Below are 21,850 nucleotides of genomic sequence, written 5' to 3'. Positions count from 1 at the left end.
ATCATGATGATATAAATTAACTCTGAAATATGATAAATAAAGTCTACCAAAATATATTTTAGTTGGATATACATATATTTCAACATATCTATAACTTAATTACCGATGTATTTCCTATACTAATAGTTAGATAAAATTATAATTAGTACATCAATTTTAATGACTGCTTACTTATTTACATTTTTGATCCGCGCTTTGACGCTAATCCATTAGTGTCGGTTCGGGTATTCTCGGCAGCCCGATGCGTCGGGTTGCTCGCGGCGGGAGCGAGCGCCGCGAACGCAAGCTATTGAAATTTTCGTGTCGCTTCGACCATGTTCGGCAGGGTACGTAATTCTAAAAATAACCCCCCCTCCCATTTTCAACAAAAAAAGAAGAAAAAAGTGCGCTATGGACATGCGCAGTGGACAAATTTAAAGGGAATTCGTGCGTTCGCACAGTATCACTCCGCTGCGCAAATTTGTTCGTGACGCACCATTCGCCGCACGGATTCGTAACAGTGGAGACGCGGCATAATATAAACATTTGTTTGCCATATCAAAGTGTGCGATTATATTGATATAAACAAAAAATCATCAATCCATAATCATATAAAAAAATCAATCATTACGATATTAAAACATATTTTTTTTATTATTTTATTATTTAATTATTGTAAATACACTTATAACTTGTAATTAATAAAAAATAAATATATACAGTTATAATTAAAGTATTTTACAATTGGTCCTTCAAAATTCAATCAATCAAACTATTTCTTATCTATGGATGCCATCAGATGCCATAATGTATGTTTACAATAATAGATAAAAGAAGAGTAGTGTTTACAATGACGCCATGTTTGATTTACGTCTCTGTCATATTCGATCAAAACGAAAATAAGCGCGACCGGCGGCAGGGGCTCTAAAATCAAAAATCGCGAAACAGACATTTGTTCGGAGCATAGATAAAAGAAAAAGTTCGGAGATTACCGGCCATGGTCTAGGACTATATTGGGTACATGGAATACATGTACACATAGCCAAAAGAAGAGTATGTACATATCGGGATATCGGGCTTAATGATAAATTAGTATTGCATGATATGTCAGTCTTTCCCCTTGCTTTCGAATTTATTTTCAGCGACGAATCCGATGAATCAAATAAGGCTAAGAGGCAAAGTATGTGAACTTTGCATTGCGCTAAACAGAAGCACTTGAAAATTGTTTATCTGTATTATATCTACTTCAATATTTTTGCATTAGATTTTGACATTGCACTTTGTATTGGGAATTGTTAATGTTGTGTAGTTGTTTCTTGAATTAAAAAAGGTGATTAAAATATAACTGTGTTCTGACATTTGAAATAAAATTATGATAGTTAAAAATAAAATGTTCGGAAATAATATTACTTATTTTTATGGCTTCGAATATGCAACATATTTTCTCATATCTCATAACATTGTTGAATTATTTGTGTCACTTGACAGTTTCCTTCATAAGTTAATTGGACATTGAATTATGTTCTTGATTTAATCAATTTACTTTTCATTGTAGATCAAAAATGAGTGACAATGAAAGATCTGGAGAACGAGTTTATGGAGGGTGTGAGGGTCCTGATGCTATGTATGTAAAATTAATAAGTTCTGATGGGCATGAATTCATTGTTAAGCGTGAACACGCTTTAACATCAGGAACGATCAAAGCTATGTTATCAGGCCCTGGACAATTTGCTGAAAATGAAGCAAATGAAGTCAATTTTCGTGAGATACCGTATGTAGTTGAATTTCTAATTTTAGCTTCATACACATTAATAAAATAAACTTTATTACATGCCAGTATTTGTTATTTACTTCAAATCTCTAATTCAAGTAACTTATGTTTAATATCGTATTTTATTTAATAACATTATCAATATTTTTGTGTAGCTTATATGAATGGTAAATTTGAGAACACTGAATATAATGGTATAGTGGTTAATTTAGTCAATAATTAATTGATTCAAGAATTGTTAGCAATAACTCAAGATGTTTATGACCAATGACATAATTTTTATTTATGTTCAAATCTGAAACATTGCCACTCACCTTGCTTTATTTTTCAGATCCCATGTTCTACAGAAAGTGTGTATGTATTTTACATATAAAGTGAGATACACAAACAGTTCAACAGAAATTCCAGAATTTCCCATTGCTCCAGAAATAGCTCTAGAACTTTTGATGGCAGCAAACTTTTTAGATTGTTAAATTAATTAAATATATTTGCATGATATATTTTCTTCAGGTCTGCCTATTTGATAAGATATTTGCTATGTATATATGAGTAACTTGTTCTTTTAATAAACTTAGTTAATAATATCTACTGATCAGTTTGATATCTTATTTCTGCATGGTATCACAATCAACATTCATATAATGTATTTATTAAAAATCAAAACCATATTGAAGTTATCAAAAAAATCATATGGAAGTTATCAAAAAAATCATCTATACTTTCTTTAATACTTATTGATACCTAAAGAGTTCACTTTAATCTCAGTATATATATATATATATATATATATATATATATATATATATATATATATATCAATATCCTAAACTCTAAGAATTATCACAATTAAATGAAATATATTCAACCAAGCTATTAAGTTAAATAACAAGTTTTGTTTTGTCTAGTTTTTGACAGAAAATATGTTATTGTTCAAAAAACAGGTTCAAGAAACAAGATTTAATGGAATTAACTTGATTTGATAGATTTGCTTTCACCGATTTCAATAACTTCTTCACATTTTTAAGTAATGCATATCCTTTAATACTATTGGAAAATACATGATAGAAAAAAAACATTAGCAAGATAATGAAATGTTATACCATTTGAAGTATATTTAAATAACTTACAGAACTTTAAAATTAAATTTACAATAAATATCAATACTTTATTTTTTATATAAATATTGGAAAACATCACACATTATGTATCCTACACAAACAAGTTTTATTTCATCAAGTGTAATTGTAATACAATACACTCACTTTTCTTGTAATTTACCCATAAAGTGAGGCAGCTTTAAATTTATTTTTTGTGTTTGAGAATAGACAGGCTGGTGTTGCTGGATAAAAGCGCAAGAAGCAGGTTTCGGCAAAATAATTCCTTGCATAACTGTTTCTTGTTTATTTGAAGTACTAGTTGTATTAGACATGGAATTGATGTGAGAATTCTTTGTGCTTTCGGCTGTCTCTACAATTTTTAATTCACTACCTCTGTCTTTAGAATCTGATTTACACAAGTCATTGTTTTCAGATTGATCGTCAATTTGGGTAATATAACTACTCTCTCCTCTCTGACTAGTATTCATTAATGTAGAATTATCTCTATTTTGTATTGTTGTTATAGTGGCTACTGGAATGCTACTAGATTTAATTTTATCATCATCCAATTTCATTATTTGAGCATTGTCATAGTTGCCCTCAGTTGTATGTAAAGTTTTTGCAAGATGTTGATTTTCTGGAGATTTCACTTGAAAGTTTGATTGTGAAAAGTTTGCAACATTTTCCATTTTGATTTGTTCTGAGTTTGATTTCATTGCCTGAGCTAAAATTCGAGCTTGAATTTGTGGAAATCTTACTCGAATTGCATCAACCACATCTAGCAAATTTTTAGCATCTATCGCTAATGCATGAGCTGCAGAAAGCATGCTCCTGTAGTTGATAAAAGAATAAATGTGCAAATTTATAGAAAGAGCTTATAAAATATTTTTGGTTTGTCAAACTTACTTTCGGTATTCTGCATCTAATGTAGTTTCACTGTATTGCTGGGCAAGTCTCAAAGCCGCTACTAGTTCACTCATATCTTTAGAAAGCACTTTATGCGCCAATTCCACTTCCCTAATTTAAAGAAAAAAATACAATTCTTTAATTTAAATAAGAGTTAATTTTAATCGACTCTGATAGGTTAACAAAAATTGCATTTGTTATCTTATTCAGTTATATATAAATTTATATATAAATATATATTAATTAAACGTTACTACACTTAATGTGTCAACATTTAGTAATATAAAAAACATTACATAATAACAACATTTGATAATAAATATAAAAAATATAAAATATATAACAATATATATAAAAAGGCATTTACTATTAATTATGTTGTTATTAATTTTATGTTTTTGTGTTTTTTCTGGTTTGGGTGTATAAAATTTACTCCACTTTTTATATTTTAATTTTTTATATTTATTATCAAATGTTATTATTATGTTATGTTTCTCATATTACTGAATGATGACACACATTAAATGTCGAAATGTTTAATTAATAAAGAATTGGTCTTATTAAGCTTCTTTTAATTCAACAATTGCAAAATACTTCAAATATGTATCAACGTCGACAAACAATCATATATATGTATATATATATATATATATACATATGACTAAACCTTATAACATTTTTATGAGATGAACATAATGTTCATCTATGATGAAACTCTATGATGAACATAAATGTTCTTACGTGAAATAGGAGTTAACTAGATGCTTGTGTACGCACTTACAACGTCAATTATTAAAATTACAATATGTAAAAAAAAATTAAATTGATAAATCGTATTGCTAAAGCTGCGGGAATAAGTATTTTATTAGGTTTAAAATTATTTTGAAGCTTCAGCTTAAGGAACAACGGTTCTAGAAAACGATTATTTTATTGAATAATGTTTGTAGTATAACTTGTTATTCATATGCCATAATAATTTGTTTTTTAAAAAAAAACATTCAAATCAGATCAAAGCGTAATTAGTTTATGTTGTTAAATTACCTGTGAGCATGAACAGGGAATAGATTGACTAGAGAATCAACAGCACATAGTAGTCCTCGCAATTCTAAACCTACCGTACGAACTAGATCCAGGTATTGATCTACTTTTGCACTTTGCACACCAGTGCTCAGAGCCATAATCGCCCGAACCACATTTGTGGTACACGTGTAAACTGAATCATTTGTTCTATCTAATTCTACCTTTGAGCCACTCTCTGAATTTTGAGAGTGAATCTGAAATAAAAAAATTAACTTATCTTAGGCATGCAACTGTAATTCAATTATCTTATTTCAAAATAAATTATATACCTTTATTTGGATCACACTTTTTAGAAACAATTTGCTTAACTTACTTACTTATTGTAATTTTATATATAATTAAAAATATTAAAATGAGTTGTGTTACTAATTAAAATTAAGGCATAAATTTAAATATATATATATATATATATATATATATATATATATATATATATGAATAAAATACTCACTTTCGAAACTTGTGTTTCTTCAGAGCCTAAATTATCACATCTCTCTTGAGAAATACTTTTGTTCCTAAACAAAACCGAACTTCCCATGGGGGTATGAGGTCTTGAATCACCATTTGGAGGACTAGAAAATCCATGATTAATATTGGCAGGCAATGAACTAGGTTGCTGAGAAGTACTCTGACTTAAGCAATTTTGATAAGGGCTTTGTTGGAAATTCATTTGCTGATATTGTTGATTATTATACATTGAATTAATCCCTGAAGGTTGCTGAATGAATTGAGATGGTATAATTGCCTGGTTTGCATAATTCGCCATAGACGCATCAAAAGACGAATAGTCTACTGGATCAGATCCAGTCGTTATAATACTTAGACGCTTTTTCTGAATATAAAAAGGAATAATGTTTAGTATAGAATCTTATGTGCAGAATATATAATTCACATAGATCATAACAAACATAGATAATTCATACAAAATTTTAAAGATATTTTACTACAAAAATTATTATTGTTCCACAAAAAAATTGATTCTATTCGATCCATTCTCTAAACCAAAATTCAAACCCAAATATACCTTGATTTTTAATTGTTGAACTCATTTAGATTATTTTGAGATAACGTGTGTGCAATTTATTCTGCATTTTTGAAACTATGACAAAAATATTGTTCAACTGTTCAATTACAAACAACGTTTCGTTTTCGATATATTTGATATATTAATTTTGTAATTTGAAAAAATATAATAATTGTAACTGAAACAAATATTAAATTTCCTTAAAAAATCGATCTCTAAATGGTTTCATTTTGTTACGAAAAAAAAAAAAATTACCAAATTTGTCTCCTCCTCCACAAGCCATTTTTGATCTTCTTCACTTTCACGTTGCTGTTGTCGCAGTTTTTCTTCTATAACAACTTTATCAGTTCCAACATCAGTACTCTACAAAGGAAAATATCTTATATTATTATGAGCAGTATTATTTATTAAGATATATTCCGAAATACATGCATATATAAACACAACAATTGGCATAAACTAAATTTTAATTTTTTATTAAAATCACTACTAATGAATCATTCTATATATTCATAAAATAATGTTACGTAACAAACAAAAACAATATATTATTTTCACGCTGACAACGTATGCAATTATACGAAATAGCTACGCAATAAGATGAAGAATTATTTTGTTTGATATTGAACGCTTCTATGTAAATATATATCGAACTTATAATTTTAAATTTCTGAACTAAAAACCTTTTGTGAAATATATATATATATATATATATATATATATATATAATATATACAGTTGGATGTGAGCTCGGTGGGCTTGAGATGAATTTCAAGATATGATATTGTGAAAAAAACAAGGCCACGCTGGCTGCCTAAAAAAAAAGAACGAGCCCACCCATCAAAAATTTGCTTCCGACGCCACTGTATACATATATATATATATATATATATATATATATATATATATATCTATATATATATGTGCGTGTGTGTATATATATACTATATATATATATATATATATATTATAATATATAAAGTGAGATAAATATATAAACAGGTACATACATACATATATATAAATACATACATACATATATAATAAATTAAAATAGTAAATTCTGTAAAAATAAATACTATTATACCATAGAACTATGAATAAAAATAAATGGTAAAAAAATCCTGTTGCAAAAATAAGAGAATGCAAAATAAATCAGGTTCAAAAAATAACATCAAAATACATGCCAAAGATGATGATGAAGCAAAATAAATAAATAACATATATAATCAAGAAAGAAACAAAAAGATCATAACGATATTGCTGTTGCACTATAATCATTGTATCAAACCTGTTCAGCGCTATTATACTGCGTTGTATGAAATGGTGCATTCATTGTATTTGTACTGAGACTATTATTTGTCATTTTTTTATTAATATTAGCACAAGATTTAACGTTGGCACCTCCAAAATCATATATATCTTCTTGCACATGACCAGTATGATGATGCTCTTTTATTTGTTGCGAATAAACTGTCGAATTTCCGTACATTTTAGCCATTCCTATTCCCATTTTTGGCTGTGACATAACTTTTGGTGAACCTGAATATATACTTTGCATTTCTCTTATTTTAGGGCTGATTCTAGGAGAGATGTGTTCCAGGAGTGGTTTGGACAAGGAATCATTAGAAAATACCCTGCTAAAACTAGGACTGTTTAAGGAAAATTGACGTTTTACTTTCTCACTTGATATACTCGGATAATGTAAAAGATTGTGTGAGTATTCATCAACACTGTTGTGCAGTTTTGTGCTGCGTTCTAGTGAATTGATTCTCATAGGATATCGTTCATTAGAAACAGGAGTATTTGTGGAAAAACCTTGAAGATGAGTATTGCGCTCAAGAGATCTGACTTTATTCATGTGGGATTCTGGATATTTAATAGATAAATCTTTAATTGGCAACTCCTCATTAGAAACATTTTGTTTCATAAGTTTCAGCTCATTTTTAGAGACATAATTACCGGAATTAAAATTTGAGATCATTTTCGACACAACACTTTCAGTTATGGGAAGGGAGGCAACTCAATTTGAGCAGGTTCTTCTAAAGGAATCTTGGCTGGTGGATCTAAGTCTAACAAGCTGTGGGCGGGAATAGGTAAAATTTTAACGGACGGTTCATCGTTATTGATAGTCTGTGTGGACGCAGATGTTGGAACGGAACCCGGAGTGGTTTCGGTAGGTTCAATGAAATCCACGGCTAATGTATTAAATACCGATGCAGGTGTGGTGTACGCGGACGGGTTAACTGAGCGAGATTCATTCTCGCGCATCAATTGAGCCAAGACGGCCGGACTCTGCGCTACGATGTAGGTTTGCGGTGCGCCGCCATTCGAAGTCAGGGACAAAGAGGAGCTCGAATCCGAATCTGAAAGTCAAACAAATTAAATATTAATTTATTTCACACAAAACACCACCAATTTTGACAAAAAGTAACTTTAAATTGCCGAAAAAATTGCCAAAATGTGTGATAAGAATAAAAACTGCAATATTCACATGTATTGTAATAAAATCGCATTCAAAAAATGCATAAAAGACATCCAAACTAGTAAGATGCATGGCATCGCGTCTTAAGGAAAATTGCAGGAACTTTCCGTACCGTAATTAAACATCTTGGTACGGAACCCCAAAAAATTTACACGAAATGTGTACACATTATTAAAATCTCTATAAAATATCTGATAATTTGATGTACATATGTCCAATAAACATTTTTGACCGCCAAATGACATTTTTTAACATATTTTTTTATTGAGAGTCCATAACCGCTGGACCTGCCTTCCCGAAAATTTAATCAGTTGTTCATCTTGTCAATACAAGTAAAATGTTTTTTGAATTATTAAAATCGAACGCTCCGTTCTCTTAAAAACTGAGTTACCGTTTTTGGCACTTTTTGCCCCGTATCTTCGGAACGGCTAGACCTGCCTTCGCCAAAAACTAATCAGCACGTCTCCTTATCAATACGAATCGAATGTTTTTTGAATTATTCAAATCGGTTGATCGGTGTTCCCGAAATCGTCGACGAAAATTTGTATCCGCACACACGCACACACACATACACACATACATCAATTTTTCCTAAGGTATGCCAAAATGTTCAAAAACATTTGAAACGTAAAGATATATCAAAATTTTCATATTCGAGTTTTTTGCGATTACTATAACTTACCCTACGGGAAGTTAAAAATAATTCAAAAAATATGGTTAATTATAGATTTCATATTTTCGTAAATTTTTACATTTTATTCTTTAGCTAAGCCTTATATTATATTGTTCAAAAATAATAGATTTTAAAAAAATACGCATTACACGTCAATTTAACGAGATATATACATATATAAAATGTCCATAAACCAAGTGTTAAATGAATATGAATCTTATTTCTAAATGTAATTTGAAACTTAAATAATGATAAATATTGATTCAAATAAAATCACAGTATTACTAAAATAATTTAATCTAAATAATCCCAGTCTGTGGAATAATCATAATCAATAATTATTTTTAACCAATCAATATATTTATCCAAAGATTAATATTATTATTCAAAGATATATAGTTATAATGTTTAATTATTATGCTTATTTTATTATGTTCTTAGTTCATCAAAAGCAAGCACTGTAACAATCTTACCTATTTCAAATAGCAAATAGGCTATTTGCTATTTAATTTTAATGCTTGATGCAAAAAAATATAGTAAGAAATAAATGAAATAGATAAGAGAATTTTTATACTTATGAGATTGGGTCTGGCTGGTTTCGGTGGAGCCACATCTTGTTCTCCAGATGCACCACTCCAAGACATAGCAGCCACACGACGATTTTCGCGACGCATTGTTTCGTTCGCGCTATGTTTTTCTTCCATCAAAATCTCACTACAGAATTTATAGTAATATATGAGTAATACATCAATTTAATGAAATATCATAGATATTTGTCCAAAATAGTTACAAAGATTTTATATTTCAGTTATGATGCAAACGGAATATTTGAAATAAAAGTTTTACTAGAAATACGAAATTTTTAATTATGACTTATTTTGAAATAATTCTATTTATTTTAATTAAAAAGAAAGCTTAGGTACTAACTTCAAGACTTCTTTAATATGTTTAAATGTAGGTCGTTTAGAAGGCTCATAGCTCCAGCATTGACTCATAAGGCTATAAAGTCTAGGGGGGCACAATTGTGGCAGTGCTAAACGTTCTCCATTATCTAGCTTTCCTATAACATCATTATTGCGAACTCCTTGAAATGGTTTCACTCCAAGCATTAAAATCTCCCACATACATACACCTACAAAACAAATGTTTAAAACATCAATACGATACCATTATAAAAAAAATAACTATAATATATAGAATAAGCAAAAATTACCAAACATCCAAACATCACTGGCAGTAGTAAATCTCCTAAAATTTATTGATTCTGGCGCCATCCACTTGATAGGCAATTTTCCTCTTGAAGCTTCATAATAACTTAGAACTTCACGTGATAATCCAAAATCTGCTAACTATAAATAAAATAGTATTTAAAACTTATATCAATCAAACTATTTATTGTAAAAGGACATGACATAATATTTATACAAATTATTTTAATCAGTTTTTAATATCTATAATTCTAGATACAAATAATAAGTATTATATTTGACCATTTACCTTAACACAAGTATGAGCGCTAACTAGAACATTTCGTGCAGCAATATCTCTGTGAACGAATTTTTTACTTTCCAAATAACTTAATGCTGTTGATAACTGATATGTGTATAAAAGAAGAGTGCCTAATTCCATTCTGTAAAATAATGATAAAAGTATTCATATTATTATTTAAAATATATATAGATGAAATGATTAGTTACTTATGCTTATTCTGTTGCAAATATGCCCTTAGTTCACCAAATTTAGCTAACTCCATAACGATCCAAATTGGAGGTTCGTCACACACTCCGATTAATTTTATGATATGCGGATGCTCGAACTTCTGCATTATATCTAATAAAAAATCAGTTGAATTATAAAATAACTATTCGAATCGGGTCTTTCGGTTATTAAAAAACATACACGCTTCTTCTAGGAACTTTTCAGCTTTCTCTGGATCGTTATCAGTTTTGCAAGTCTTCACAGCAACTTCTTGAGGGCATAAAGGCAATCCTGCGATCATTTTTGGTGTACACACACCTTTATGAACATCGCCGAATTGACCCTCGCCAATTATTTCTAATAATGTTATTTGTGATCTTTCTAGTTTATAATCTTGTGCTAAAAATAAATTGTTCAAATGATTTAACTAAATATTATTTATATAATAACAATAGTAATGTTAATAATCGTCAATCTATAGTCTGATCGTAATAGGGAACAGTCCATGTACTATAAGTTAAATATAATTATAGAAACAAGACTAATAAAAGTAATTAGCAGACTAAATTTCTTATTAATGTTTATTATCATTTATGTAATATTAACGATATTACTCGTTTGTTAAATAGATAAATATATCAAATTATATACTTTGGAAAAAGTATATACACGTTTATACATTCACCTGATAATGGATTAGCTAATTTTGATTTTTTTTCATGAATCATTTGCAAACCTCTTTTATCAATATTGTCTCAGATTTTGACGAAAATCAATAATAATTCACATTGATTCAGTTTTAGTTATAATCGGTCAAGCCTTAATATAATAAATAAAAATTGTTTCGTAGCAAGTCCTGAACCAATATCACTCATTCAAAAACCTTTCAAAACATATAGGCTTAGTATCGGTCAAGTCTACAACTCAAAAGTTAATAAAACTAAACTATGATCCGAGGTCGCCTTGATTTTGTTTAGAGGTAAAGACATTCCAAAGAAAAACGCACTGAGAAACGGATAATAAATTTCAGTATTAAATTTTCAGGTAAGTAATCCTAGTTTTTTATATAATTATATTTATGTTTAAAAAAAATTAATAAAACGAAAAAAATACTTGATGGTGTAGAATAATCCCCTTCTTCATCTGGCACATCAGCATAATCTTCTGCTAACATGGGTTTGATATTATTTGTACCAGAATGAGCTGCTGCTGTGTCAGGCTGTTGCTGTTCCGCAATTTGCTGTACTTCCTCTGAAATATAAAGTAAAAATAAACATTTAGACTAATAATAATAATCGCAATTATATTTAAAAAAACATTTACCGGATTTTGTCCAAAGTGATATTTGATTTCCATTAACAAGTTGACAATAACCATCTATTAAATCCGCAATACTCTCTGCCGTCTGGTAAAAAAAGAAAAGAAAATATTGAGAAATATTAAACTATAATTACAAAATAAAAACGAATGAAATAAATTATCAGAAAAGGTGCAAGCCATGACATTAATTATATCGAAAATATTGATAAAATATAACATCAATAATATACAATAAGAATTTTTTATATTTTACCTCAAGTGTGTGACAAGATATTGTTAAAGGTTCTTCAGTGCCTTTCACTGTCAGTCTAATAGCAGCTTTTCCTTTGCTATCAGATTTAGTGCAATCCGGACCTATGGTTCGAATACTTTTTACCAGGGCAAAATCGGCTATTTTATTTGGTAATGCTCCACGATGTGTTATATATGAAATTTCTTAAATAAAAAATAATAAAAGACTCAATAAATTAAATATATTGATGATTTAATAATAATATAACTTACCAATATTAGGACCTATCACTAATTCTACTGGTATAGTCCAACCAGATCCTAATGCTACAATAAAATGTTCTTGATCAAATTCAAAATTTCCTCTTAAAATATCAAAGTACCTAAAATAAAAAAAAATGTTGTTGATCATATAATTGTTAGTACAGAAAAATAAAAATTTCACTACGCAACTTACTTGAGCATTGCTTCTGTTTCAGTCAAGGAAGCTACTTTTTTGTAATGCGACTGAATCATTTTGCGTAGGGTTTTTGGTTTGAAACTTTCTAATACACCTTTTGGAAAAAACTTGTGCAAACCAACCTCTCTTTCCAAATAATCTAAACTCGATTTTTTATCCAACGTAATCTAAGTAAGATAATTTAAGATTAAAAAAAAAAAAAAAAAAAAAAATATTAGGTTGTTTTACCTGTGGATTATTATAAACATGTCGAATTTCCAAACAACATAACTGTACGGCAACTTCCTGATCCAAATTTGGGTGAGTGTTTTGCAAGTAATCATTTCTAACCTGCAAATACACAATTATAAATTTATATATTATTAACTAAAATTTATAACTTTCGGTTATTATTAACTTAAACTTTCAAAACACATTGAAAAAAGAACATATTTGGCTTAACTTTAGCATGGGGGTGTCCATTAATTACGTGAGCCCTGAAGGAAAGGGGGTTGTCACAAAAAATAGCAAGATATCACGCGAGGGAGGAGCGGGTCTACAAGATATCACGTGTGTTTATTTTTTACCTCAATTAGAAAAAAGATCAAATTAGAAAAAAAATACGATTTTTTCTAGATACTAAAAATACGTAATGTTTGATAAGGGATGGGGGGTAATTAAAACATCACCAGGTATCACCAAGGGGAGAAGGAAAAAAATTTCTTAAAAATCACTCAGGTGATTAATGGACGTACCCCAAAGACAACTGCATAGCACATAACTTATTCGTTCGCACCATTAATAAATGAATGATACAATTACCTGATCGTAATAGTAGTGAAATGTCGCAGTATCCCGTTCAAGCATGGTTTTTAGACTAGCGGGTAGATATCGAATTCTTAATTCACATCTCCATGAACCTGGACCGGAACAACGCTCTAATACTTTAGTCATGGAATCATCATGAGACAGCCATACGACCTGAAAAACAATTATATTATTACATTATATTACATTAATTAATGTTATACATTAGAGCTTCTTTATTTATGCATTTTGAAAAATATATTTGAAATTTACCTCTCCGTCTGCTAAATTTCGAAGCCTGAGCGCGTAACATCCAGCAAACGCTCTGGTTCCTGGACGCATACCAGTCACTATCCTGGATATGATATCACGAGCATCGGTCATTTCATCAAAGCACACCATATTAAATTTGTCGTTTGGACAGTGTACTTTAATCGTAGTTCTTTTATCACTTCTCGCCCCTAAATTCGAAAGATAACATTGTTAGGAAATTATATAAAAAATATGAGACATTGATGACTGTTGTATAATTAAATAATACATAAGTAATATTTAAACATTTTTCTTAGACGAGTTTTTTCATGAAAACAATGTAAAGTAAATTGAGCGGTTACTGTCGTTAATAATTATTGAAATCCGCAATAATCCATGGGTCGAACTTACATTATATGTTTGATATACAGTGGTACCCCGACTTACGAGTTTACCTGACATACGAGTGTTTCTAGATGCGAGCCGCCAAAAGAGCGATTCGTTGCTTCGATATGCGAACAAAATTCGAAATATGAGCTTTGGGCGATTAATAGTTTTCTAGAAGAATGTTAATGGCAAAAGAAAAATATGAAAAATTTCGTCCTATCTTAGAAATATTTGAAATATTTGCTATTTTGTGATATTAAATTATTTTATAGTTAATTATTTCAATTATAAATTAATATTAATTGTGTAATAACGATTTACCCACGCGAATGTATAGAGGATTATTTTAACATTTGAAATTTTGACTATGCATAAAAGTGATAGTACAGTTATATATGTTGAGCTCACGTTTTTTGCTTTTTGTACATTTACAAAATTACAAATACAAATTGGATGTAATACAAATTACATCCAATGTAATTTATATGGGAAGAATTGCTTCAAGATACGAGAGATTCGACATACGAGCGTGGTTATGGAACGAATTATACTAGTATATTGAGGTATTCGTATATATATACATACACATATGTTAAAGGTGTTTAAATTTGATGTTGACATGTATGATTAATGTCTTGGAAGGCGTAACATCAAGTAAAAAATGAATAAAGTAAAGATTTTTAAAACATCTTTATTTTTCCATACGTTTCGGCGTAAAATTCTACGTCATCATCTGTGGTTTTACAATTTTGGAAAAACAGAAAAAGTAACGTTAAAAACTAAATATAAACAGAGCAAGAAAAAAAAGAACAAGATTTAACTAAAAAGACAGACTAATTATATCTAAATCTTAAATTAAAAAATTACAGAAAGCATTACATACTTGAAATTCTTAGATTATCATTTATACATATTAACAACACAACTTGTGAATAATTAATAATTGGAAACAAGCACTAAATGTCAGTGATTACGTTTTTTATAAAAAAATAATAAATAATAAAATATTATCTGAAGTAAACGCTCATCCAAGGCAAGATTGATTTCTGCAAAAATTGTAAAATGCAAAACAGAAATTTTTGAAAAACATGTGTTTGTAATAAAAAACCGTTCAGCGATATATGCAAGTGTGTGATAGTGTTGAGTAGGTTTGTTGGTTTTCAAAAACCGGTTTTAAAAACCGGTTTTTTGACGAAAATTATGAAATTCGAAAACCGGTTTTTTAGTAGAAAAAGTCGGTTTTTACTGTATAAGTGGAAAATGACAAATATAGCCAAATATAAAAGAGAGATGCAAGCGTTTTGATTCTTGGAATCATATTGGTTCAATAGCATTTGGAATCTTATCAGTCTGCTATGGTTCCAAGAAAGGTTTTGTGTTATCTTTTGTCTAATATTATATATTAATTTAGATTTTTATACCAGTGTATAAGAATTTAAATCAGTGTGACTTCTTCTTGAAGAAGTAGCTCCCTCTACTCAATCTTTAAAAAAATGAGTTTTTATCCCTAGAAGCCACAAATAAAAGAATAAAAAATTTAGAATTAGTATATCAGGCTTTAAAAACAATTAAGTTCGGTCGCAAGTAAGAGAGTATTTTCTATTTTGAGAAATATTATGAGTAAACAAAGGACACGTCTAAGTAACGAATTGATAGACATTCTCAATTTTTTGAAATCATGTTTTATTAAACAAAAACAATTAAAATTTTTAAAATTAATTAATTAAAATTGCTAGGAATAGAAAATACTCGGGGTTTAGCTTAATTGTTTTCACAACTAAAATTGATAGTTACAAGTATGTATCAACATGTAAATGAATGTTTTTGTTTAATGTTTAATGCCTAATTTAATGAATGTTTTTGATTTAAAAATGTATTATTTTTATTTATTCGAATACTGTTCTTTGACTGAGATAAAAATATTTTCATTCTAATATGTGAAAATGATGCATGAATAACGAATAATTATTTTCAAAAGTATTTAATTCAGATAAACTATTAATTTTTTGCTCTACTAGTTAAACTTGAAATAATTTTGTCTACTATCCATAAAATTAAATCGCACTAAATTTGCGGATAAAAGATTTTCTATATAAAATTCGAAAACCTGGTAAAACTAAAATTCGAAAACCGGTTTTCTGAAATGTCGGTTTTTGTATAAACCCTAGTGTTGAGCATAGGTGTTAGGTATTCGATACAAATTGGGAAACATTATTTAAAACATATTGGTAATTTTCGCAGAGAAAGCTGTATCAGTTCGTTTATTAATACTATGATTGTCCAAAAAATAAAAGCCGATTTCGCAAAGCGGCTTTGTGAGACTTTCGACTCATCATGAAGAATCTTTGCGTCATAAAAATTGAACGTATGGTTGTTTAGTTTTAAATGTTCTGTGATCATCGTTTGTCCTTGATTTTTGTCCACAAAAAGTGAGCCTATTGTTTGTGACGGATTTTATAGGATGTGGGGAATAGGAGTTGTGCGTGAGGGGTATACACATATATATATATATATATATATATATATATATATATATATATATATATTTATATATGCGTGTGTGTGTGTTTGTGTATGTAATTAAATAATATCGTAGCACAAGAATCAGCACTTACCGTTGCGAGCGGGCGAGCCGTGGGGCGTTGATTTGGCTGAATCGGATGCCATGGTTTTATTACAGCGCGATTTTTCTGCAGAAATTGCTTCCGCATGAACTATCGTTTTGCTGATAGTTCGTTTGTCGTGGGCGCGATCTTTTGCGGGCGAGATCAGACCTGCCCTTCCGAAACAGGCGGACCCCTTGCCATCATTGACATAACTGAAATTAAAAATAATCGAACTACATTAATTAATCATAATTAGAAAAATCTAACATAACTATAAGTTGATCAGTATTAACCAAATAAACTCATAATTGATCCAGCAAATGAATAAGTTTATAATTAATTTACTGCAGTTTACTTTTTTTTCAAATTAATTATAAAAATGTTTTCAATATTATCAATAACATTTTACAAAGTTTTGTATCAATAGCTCTTGTTACTGGAGAAGTTTAGAGCAAATAAAATAACAACATGTAAATATAAAATAAACTAGTTGGTATTGATATTTTGCCTTGAGGCAAGTTACATGAACTTAATCACATATCGGGGTGTGAATAATCGACTTAATCAATATAAAATAAACTAATTTATGAGTTATTAAAAGTATTCCTAGTAAATTTATTACACATAATTAAAAACGAATGAACACGTTAACTCGGAGTATTTTCTAAAAGCAAATTTTCACAAATAAATAATTTTTATAAATGAATTTTAATTGTATATTCATTAAAACCAAGTACTCTATCGTTATACCAAGTAAATCGTCTAATTTTAATTTTAACAAAAACAATTTATTTTCTCGAACTTTGATGAATTTTTAAAATTAAACTACTTATGGTAAGACTGTAATATTTTAGTGAGTTCTATAAGACCATGATATAAGGTAAAAGACCCAGTTATTGACCCTGGCCCAGTTTCTGACCTTTTCAACTTTTTTTGGAATTAATTAAAAAACTATACATTTAATGTGAAAATAATTTTTTTCTTAATTGACAGTAATTTATTCTATGCCTCATTAATGTCAATTAAAAAAATATAAAAAATATTAACTTAATTAAAAAAATTTTTTAAACCAAAAGTGACTGTGGAAGCCATTTTTTAGCTTTAGTCTAAACAGTTTATGTAAGGAGCTACGACAATTGAGTTCGTGCACTAATTATGATGTAAGTACGAAAATCTAACTAAAAATATACAAATAAGTCAATAATTAATTAAAATTTATTTTAAAATATTTATAAAACATATTAAATTTAGTTTTATTACTGAAATTTGAGGGTCAATAACTAGGCTCAATTTTAAGTGTATGTCACAGTTGTTGACCCTGCAATTCTAACCTTCTAAAAGCTGTCACATGTTTTTAGTCACTTGTTCATTAAATGTAAAAATAATAATATTTATTGTTATCTTATATTTTTTTTACTATTTCTCGTAGTAAAGTGATAAATTTACATTTAATATTCATTGATATAAATGAAAGATTGTATTTAAATCTTGTAAATACATCTTTTAAGTGATAAAAATTATTAATAAAAAAATGTCAGTTTTATCAACGCTTAAATTATGACTGTTTTAGTTTACTAATATTTTTATTATATACAATTAATTTTATTCTTTTTTATTTAGGAGTGCTCTGAAATACAAGTAATTTAATTAATTTTATAAAAATATTTTTTGAAAAATTTTATAACAAAATATGTATCCATTATTTTTACAGCTAATCAACGTTTTTTTTAACTAACGAAATTTTTTGTTAAATGACTTTTATAATTATTATTTATAATAGTATAGAATATTTTACTGAGGACTTCTATAATTAATTCAATTTTTGTAACATAATTTTGCATTTTTTTTATTTAGATGGAAGAAAAAGAGTTAGAGGGTGAAGAGACAGAAGAAAATAACCATAAATTTATTTTAGACGCACAGCCATCTAAAGAAGTTATAATTTTTGCAGTAGATGATGATGGAAATTTAGTCTCTGTCGATGATAATAGAATGGATACTGATTATAACAGTCAGGATAAAGAACAAGCAAACTCGCAAGTTCAGATTTTTCTGAGAATGAACTTGAAAAACAAGAAATTCTAAAAGTCCCCAGTTCATCTGACAATCCTGACCCCTCCAATAAAACATCATCACCTAGTGCAAAAACAACATCTCCGAATGTTCCTTCTCCTTTTAAGCGAGCTTTGTTTTGGCCTTTGAAAGATAAAGATTTGAAGAAACGAAAAGCTAAGGAAAAGGTACCGACAGTTTTATACATCTGATTCGTGGTTAAAATATCATGACGACAAAGAAGCAAAGAAACGAAAATTAGAAAAGAGAAAAGAATTGAAAAAAGCTGAAAGGTCCAAAAATAAAGCCATCAAGGAGGCAGAAAAAATAATTAAAAAAGAAAAACTTGAAGAAAAAAAGAAACAAAAAGCTCTTAAAATAAAAAAAAGGCCCAGTAATTTAAATAATTAATTTTAATTTTTTTGTTTGTGTAATATGTTATAACAAGACTTGAACTATTTATACGTTAAATTTTAAACTGTATATTTTTAGAATAAATATTTAATTTATTTATTTCAATAATAATTTCAGTTTATTTAAAATTAGTAAGCACTTCATAACCTAATCATGATTAAATTTGAGGGTCAGAAACTGGGCTACGGTCAGGGTCAGAAACTGCCACACGAAGATTTCTGAGGGTCAGAAACTGGAGCTCTTAATGTCAATTTTTAAAACGTCAATTTAAAATATAAATTTAGTTCAAATAATTTTTTTATGCACATTACTTTATTTTAAAAATCCTAAACTAATAGATAAAATTATAATTTTCTTCATTAAGTTAAGTTTTATATTAATTATTATAGTTTAACCTCCACCGTCACTCTAAAAAGGTCAGAAACTGGGCCCCTTACCTTATATCGCCAAAAAAGTTTCATAAAAATCGTCTTAAATTTTTTTTTCAACAGTTAATTACAAGAAAAGGACTCGGTAGATTTTCACCTAAAACTAATCAGTATCATTCCCAACTATTATCTATCGAACAGTTTTTGATGATTTAAAATCGATTCGGTAGTATGAGCTTAAATGCATCAATGCTCAAATTACAAAGAAACGGCTTGGCCGATCGTCGTACAAAACTGACAAACGATAGTCCGCATTGAGATACATCAAATGGCTTTTAAATTTCTGAAATCGGATCAGGCGTTTTTGAGAAAACGTCGATGAAACGTCTAATTTTGACAAATGACAAAAAAACAATACTAATTTATGCAAACTTTGACGAACTTTTAAAGCTAAACGAGTTGTCGTAGAGTCGTAATATTTTAGTATGATCTAGATGACTATGGTACCTACTGTTAAAAAAAATAATAAGAAAAATCGCCGAAAAAAAAATTTAACACTTTATTACAAGAAAACGGCCCGGCCGGTCTCTACCAAAAACTAATCTGCACGATTCCAAACCAATATCTTTCGAACGGTATTTGAATTTTCAGAATCGATTCAGAATTACGGGCTAAAACGTGGACGAAAAATTTTCACTTTTCTGCTAATTATAAAGAAATGGCTTGACCGATCGTCGCACAAAACTGACAAACAATATTCCTCATCGAGATACGTCGAATGGCTTTTAAATTTTTGAAATAGGTCCAGCCGTTTTTGGGAAAACGTCGATTTACGGCAAAAAATCTGTTCATACACACGCACACACACACGCGCACACACACACACACACTCACACACATACTTTTTCCGAGCGGTATTGAGTCCGACATACCCAGACAAAAGACCAGTCTCGGATGCATAAAGGCATTTCAAAATTGGTCTCATTCGATTCAGAATGGCTTGAAACGTCGAGAAAACAAAGTTAGCGAATCGGATTTTTTGATGGAAACATAAACTTCTCCTTCGGGAAGTTAATATAACTAATATAAATAATACAATAAATCCTGAATATTGACCAAATTAATGCAAAACTCTTTTTAATAAATGTGAATCATTTTAGCTCTTATTTCAAACTATAAAATTAAATAAATAATTCAAATATGATAACAGGAAAGATTAAGAAACACAAGCTACGGAACGTTTAATTATTAATAATATTCGCGAGCATCGGAAAGAGTATAGTCGTCGATTGCACGAACAGGATGTACGATACTCGTATACGGTATAGAATATAAGCAGAAGAAATGATTGATAAAACGATATTGCCCTCTTCTATGTGCCTTCAAATGATATTGAATAAATAAGTGAATTTAACAACTAAAAATTATATTGTTTCAAAATACATCGACAACATCAGCGATAACAGGTACCATATAATAATACATGAGTTTGTATATATTAAATGTTTTCATTACTTTATATATGGGAGACTAGGTACCCTTGTGCTGGGGTACTGCCGTCGTCATAACAGCTAGACTATTCCGATTTTGAGATAGGGTCCAAAGAGAGAAAAGAATAAATCTTTAGTTCTATATTATAGAAGTCTAGTAAAATTTAAATAAAATTTAAATTCTGAAAAATATTATAATAGCGAACAATTTAATGCTAATCAAATGCTAAGATTCCATTCAAATTCTGGACTTTATGATACTTAATATCAATTCTTCTGAGCAAATTAAAAAATAGATTTTTTTTTAATTACATGATGAATGAATAGACGTGCATTAAAACTCAAAATTACAGTTATAAAATAATTGATTTTAAATAATATTTTTTCACAAACGACAGATTTTATAAGAATAGAAAATTATATGCGATGTTAATATCTTTCAAAATTCAAATGCAGAAACAAATATTTGCATACATATAGTTTTAACTCATTCTGAATATCTAGAAAAATCAAGTATATATATATATATATATATATATATATATAATATTATCAACTTATCCTTTCTCAATTTCGAACAAAAATGTTGATAATTATAAATTGAAGTATGATCGTTCGAACAAGTTTCCATTATCGCTTTTAGTCAGAGCCTACATTAACCTGATCTGTAGACTGCATTTTTGAAAAGTCAAAAGTAAGTTTTTTTGTTCGATTTCTGTTAATAATCAAAACTGTTAATTGAATACAGATAGATCACTTTGCTTATTGTTT

General features: G+C 28.8%; 2 protein-coding genes across 2 annotated transcripts; one reads left to right on the top strand and one right to left on the bottom strand.

Moving 5' to 3' along the window:
• Positions 1 to 1,166: 1,166 nt before the first annotated feature.
• LOC113369794 (elongin-C) lies at positions 1,167 to 2,261 on the top strand. The gene is made up of 3 exons (XM_026610365.1): positions 1,167 to 1,309; positions 1,535 to 1,750; positions 2,082 to 2,261. Exons 2-3 carry the CDS (start codon positions 1,542 to 1,544, stop codon positions 2,221 to 2,223), a joined length of 351 nt encoding a protein of 116 aa, XP_026466150.1. The 5' UTR covers positions 1,167 to 1,309; positions 1,535 to 1,541; the 3' UTR covers positions 2,224 to 2,261.
• A 747-nt stretch (positions 2,262 to 3,008) lies between these two features.
• On the bottom strand, positions 3,009 to 16,785 carry LOC113371206 (focal adhesion kinase 1-like). Its single transcript, XM_026611848.1, has 22 exons — positions 16,765 to 16,785; positions 13,784 to 13,971; positions 13,526 to 13,684; positions 12,953 to 13,054; positions 12,722 to 12,891; positions 12,538 to 12,647; positions 12,287 to 12,468; positions 12,013 to 12,118; positions 11,827 to 11,919; positions 10,915 to 11,112; positions 10,713 to 10,845; positions 10,513 to 10,645; positions 10,229 to 10,364; positions 9,943 to 10,147; positions 9,590 to 9,729; positions 7,881 to 8,223; positions 7,149 to 7,815; positions 6,113 to 6,220; positions 5,285 to 5,665; positions 4,795 to 5,027; positions 3,754 to 3,864; positions 3,009 to 3,678 (listed from the first exon to the last, which is right to left on the bottom strand). Exons 2-22 carry the CDS (start codon positions 13,910 to 13,912, stop codon positions 3,009 to 3,011), a joined length of 4,509 nt encoding a protein of 1,502 aa, XP_026467633.1. The 5' UTR covers positions 13,913 to 13,971; positions 16,765 to 16,785.
• Positions 16,786 to 21,850: the final 5,065 nt, after the last annotated feature.

The sequence above is a fragment of the Ctenocephalides felis genome, unplaced genomic scaffold (assembly GCF_003426905.1).
Source record: "Ctenocephalides felis isolate EL2017-DRISC unplaced genomic scaffold, ASM342690v1 CF-g0.4_SCAFFOLD_01492, whole genome shotgun sequence".
Classification (NCBI taxonomy): Eukaryota; Metazoa; Arthropoda; class Insecta; order Siphonaptera; family Pulicidae; genus Ctenocephalides; species Ctenocephalides felis.
Note: the sequence above shows the minus strand (reverse complement) of the source record. Positions and strands in the feature narration are given on the sequence as shown.

Excerpts from the sequence above, each read along its gene's own strand:
- LOC113369794 (XM_026610365.1), top strand. The coding sequence starts at position 1,542 with ATGAGTGACAATGAAAGATCTGGAGAACGAGTTTATGGAGGGTGTGAG. Across the intron at positions 1,751-2,081 it reads GTCAATTTTCGTGAGATACC|ATCCCATGTTCTACAGAAAG; the intron begins GTATGTAGTTGA and ends TTTATTTTTCAG.
- LOC113371206 (XM_026611848.1), bottom strand. The coding sequence starts at position 13,912 with ATGGTGTGCTTTGATGAAATGACCGATGCTCGTGATATCATATCCAGG. Across the intron at positions 10,846-10,914 it reads AAAGTTCCTAGAAGAAGCGT|ATATAATGCAGAAGTTCGAG; the intron begins GTATGTTTTTTA and ends ATTTTTTATTAG. Across the intron at positions 10,646-10,712 it reads TTGCAACAGAATAAGCATAA|AATGGAATTAGGCACTCTTC; the intron begins GTAACTAATCAT and ends ATTATTTTACAG.